Source organism: Microtus ochrogaster, unplaced genomic scaffold, assembly GCF_000317375.1.
Source record: "Microtus ochrogaster isolate Prairie Vole_2 unplaced genomic scaffold, MicOch1.0 UNK27, whole genome shotgun sequence".
Lineage (NCBI taxonomy): Eukaryota > Metazoa > Chordata > Mammalia > Rodentia > Cricetidae > Microtus > Microtus ochrogaster.
The window spans coordinates 3,148,149-3,152,257 of NW_004949125.1; the positions used below are offsets into that span (position 1 = coordinate 3,148,149).

Sequence of the window (4,109 nt, forward strand, 5' to 3'; positions counted from 1 at the left end):
AGAGAAAGGGAGGGGAGGGGAAAGCAAAGGGAGAGGGAAGGATTCCAGGCCAGTCTGGATTAAAGCGAGTTCAAAACCAGCCTGAGGAACTTCGTGAGAGTCTGTCTTAAAATAAGAAGAAAAAAGTCCTGGGGATGTAATGCGGCGGTACTTAAGTAGCATGTGTTAAATCTTTGCTCGAGTCCAGTACTGGTGGGGGAAAAAAATCTACCCTCTTGTCCTATCCTACACCTTTTTCTGGGTTAGCTCCCAGCGTCGTTCCCCTCCCTGGACGTACCAAGACCTCAAAACCTCTGGGTTCTTCCGCCTCCCCTCGAATTCATAAAGCCTATCATGACCACCCACTGCTCTGGAGTGTACTCTCTGGCCCTGGCCTCGGCATTCAAGGTCTCCTCCTCCTCTCTAACTTCCCTTGGGTACGTAGGGAGGGCATTTCCAACAGTGGCCAACTCCCTCGAAGTCCTCTACCTTCCCAGGTACTACAAAAGGGGACTCTTCTAAAAGGTATTGGCCGTGGCAGAGTGTTGCAACCACTGTAAGGGGGACTCAGTGTGCGAGTGATGTCCCAGGCAAGACTCCTGAAGAGGGACAGAGTAGAGAGCCAAAGGAAGGAGCTTAACAGCCTGGAAGCACCGGGATCTCCACTCCTTCGGGAGCACCAGCTAGTTAAGGGTACTAGGGCGGAGAGAGAAAAGGCGGAGCTGGGCGGAGCCACCAAGAAGGGGCGGGCATCGGGCCACCATGCGGGACTGGCCGGGAGGGGCCATGCACGTTCTCCAGGCAAAGACGCGTGGAGTCGCGGGTGCCCTTTCTGTCATCGCGGGCTCCGCCACCCGCTACCCGGTGCGCACCTGCCGCACCGCCCTCGTGGATCCAGATGGGGAAGGACCAGGGCTTCTCTCGGCACTTTAGGTAGCTTCCCCATCGCGTTATGCGCCTCTGGGAACCCTGCGCCCGCATTCACCCAACTTGAGGTTGGGAGAGGGGGCTGGGACATCGGGGGGGGGGGTTCCCTGTCCTGGGTAGGCAACCCATCGAGACTGGGCGGAGTCCAGAAACGGGGGACAATAGGAATAAACTGATGGTTATGTGGGTGGTGAGGTTTAGATGTTGGGTACCCAGGACCCGCGCAAAACCCGAGGAGTTGGGGTGAAGTGAAAGGCTAGGATTAAAAAGACAACCTCCCTGCATCGACTCAAGGGACGGGACAGAGGACCAAGAACGGGGTTGTCGCGTGCTCTGGATGAGAACCTAGCGCATAGCATCAAGTTCTGAGTTTGGAAGGCAGAGACCTTTCCACTGTAGGGAACTGCCGATTGCAGCCTCTGAGGCCCCTACCCCTGTCCCCACCTGTTCTCAGATCAAGTGCTAGCTGAAGAAAGCTTGGCCAGGATAGAATACACACAGGAAAGAGAGGACCCTAGGGGAGGTTCTGGTAGCAGAACTGACCCAGTGGAAGGTTCTATACTGTGACTCCCAGGAAGAACCCTGGGAACTCAGGAAGGCCTGTTGGTATCGCAAGGGCATAAGAGCCTTAGAGGCCCATTGCTGGGCTGCCACAGTCAAAAAGGCAATAATCTGTCCCTATAATGAATTTGGCCCCACTGCATCTGGCTGTGCCTGCTTTAATTAACCTACAACAGTGCCAAGACTTGGGTGGCTGGGGCAGACAGTGATGGAGACGCAGGGAACGTTCATGCCAGCCAGGAAGGGTGTCTGGCTCAGCAGGCGGCCTTGGCCTCTGGCCCGTGCTCCAGGACGCCAAGCAGGGAACTAGCCGCCAGTCCCTCCACCTCCCCAGCTTGTGATTCAGCCTGGTGCCCACCTGGCAAGCAGGACTTTACTTGGCGTCGGATGTGGAACTGAGCTGGGCATCTGACTCCTGCCCAGATTAGAAGCTGGGCCTGTTGCCTTGCAGAACTTGGGGCTGAGGTCGAGGGTATGAGGTGAAGGGTCTGTGTCCTTTGTCAGGACATGCGGCGGGAGGATAAGGAGAGGGTTGTGTGGCAGACAGATAGAAGTGTCAGGCTAAGGAGACCTCCTGGTCACCTGGAGTATCCAATTGGAAGCAGAACTCCCTGGGGGCGGGGCTAGCAGGAGCCCTTCTGAAGAATCTACTTGCCTTCTGTCCTACCAGGGAGTTCATTCTGCCCAGTGAGCCTTCTTAACCAGCCTCACTGAGGCTGCCAGAGCCACAGAGCAAGTTCAGGAGAGGGGTACCTCAGCTGCATGCCGGTCCATCTCTTCCCTCCTCTCCTCTCTCCTGACTCCCCATCTTGTCCTTGGCATTGGCTCCTGGTACAAGGAAGAGGGAAGGGAGCCTTGGGGCACAGCCAGGACGCAAGTGCTTGCTAGTGTCGGTGAGCCCTAATTCCAGCTGTGTCAGAGGCCAGCTGTGTCACCCTGGAAAGTTACAGATTTCTGTCTGACTCGGAATCTTCTGCAGTGGATCAGTAAGTCCACCAAGGTGTTAGCGGAAGCTGTTGTGTGGGGATGGGATTGGATCACTCACAGACACACACCCGCCCTTCCTTCTCAAGGGCCAAATCCTTTCCGGTCATTGTGGCCCGCTCGGCCCAGCTACAAAATCAGGCTTTGGAGAGCTCCTAGAATTACAGGCACCAAGGATTCATCCCAGGGTCTGGATGCTTCATGGAGGCTGTCTTCTCCCGCCACCTGCAGGATGACGTCTTCACAGACCTTCACAGTTGAGCCCCTAGTATCTGGCAGGGACAAATGGGCAAAGGTTTACTAAATACACGCAGGGAACTGGGAACACCCACACACACATAAAAAATAATAAAAAACATTCTTTTAAAAAGATTAAAGCGGCGGCAGGGGGTGGGGTGGGGACGGAGAGTAGCCCAGGCAGAGCCAAAAGCTTGGAGGTGGTAATTGCCTTCACAGTTGAGGGCAGAGAAGCAAGCAGGAGAACGGCAGGTGTGAGGATTCTCGGAGGAAGTCAGACATGCCGCGGAGAGCGGATGTAGTTTTCCCTAGCAGTCACCTGAAAATAAGCCGGGAACAGAAGGAGAGTATCAGTCAGGGCTTGACCTGCTAGATACAAGTGCACGAGAGGAGAGAGGGAGAGAACCAAGAGACAGGCAGGAACTGGAATACTCCATAGACTGCTTTGGGAGAAAGAAGGCCCCACAAAGGTTAGGGTTGTGCGGCTTGCCCAAGGTGGGGTGACACCGCACTCCTGACGTCATCTAGGATAGTCAGTTCTCTCAGTCCCCCACGTGAGTCCCAGGGAATCGAACACAGGTCTTCAGTCTTGACAACACGTGCTTCCACCTGCTGAGCCGTCATGTGACCAGGTCTCCGACAGCTGGGAATGCAAGTCTGTTCACCAAAGGGGAGAGTGAGAATTTCTCTGGTTAACCCTGGGAAGGGACAGGAGATCCACTAGGAGGCGCCTTTGGGATGTGGCCAGGGGCCGCGCCTGACTGCGGCCCTCGCTTAGCAGGATCTTCATCCCCAAGAAGCATCGGGCACGCTTCGACGAGGTGGTGTCTCAGGGTCTGCTGGGCAAGCTGTGCCGCGCTCGGAGGGCGCAGGGCGCGCAGCGTTTGCGCCGAAGCCGCAGTGAGGAGCGTCCCGAGCGCCTCCTAGTGTCCACGCGCGCCAGCGCCGCTCCGCGCCGTCCTGATGAGCCGCCCCCGCGCAAGGCAGCCTCGCTGCTGGGCGGCCGCACCGGCCCTGGGGGCCCTCGCAGGTATGTAGGGCGCAGGTAATAAGAAGAGACACCTCCCGATCGTGCGCTAGCTTGGATAGGAGACTTGTGCCGTGGGCATCTGGAAGGACAGGGACGTGAGTCATCCGCTTCCTGAGCTCTGGTCTAATGTCCCCAGGGTGAGACGGAGAAGGTCACTCACTTCCAACCCCATCCCATCCTTTCCCCTAGGACTGTTCGAGTCTACAAGGGCAACAAGAGTTTCGGCTTCACTCTGCGCGGCCATGGACCGGTCTGGATTGAATCTGTCCTGCCTGGTGAGGGATAGACAGGTTGCCCTGAGTGTCTAAGATCAGGGATGAAGTGAAAAACCCCGTGGTAGCGCTCTCTCTCTCTCTCTCTCTCTCTCTCTCTCTCTCTCTCTCTCTCCTCT

The 4,109-nt window shown here is 56.6% G+C and overlaps 1 protein-coding gene across 2 annotated transcripts in view; it reads left to right on the forward strand.

The window, feature by feature from the left end:
• Positions 1–4,109, forward strand: part of Grid2ip (Grid2 interacting protein) — a 29,985-nt gene that overhangs the window by 5,365 nt on the left and 20,511 nt on the right. The window contains exons 1-3 of one of the 2 annotated variants that reach the window (XM_026789703.1): positions 829–912; positions 3,470–3,718; positions 3,908–3,993. In XM_026789703.1, the coding sequence (XP_026645504.1) occupies positions 878–912; positions 3,470–3,718; positions 3,908–3,993 (370 nt within the window). In that variant the 5' untranslated portion in view covers positions 829–877. Of the gene's footprint in view, positions 1–828; positions 913–3,469; positions 3,719–3,907; positions 3,994–4,109 lie in introns of those variants that run through there. The other variant, XM_026789704.1, reaches the window with a different exon arrangement.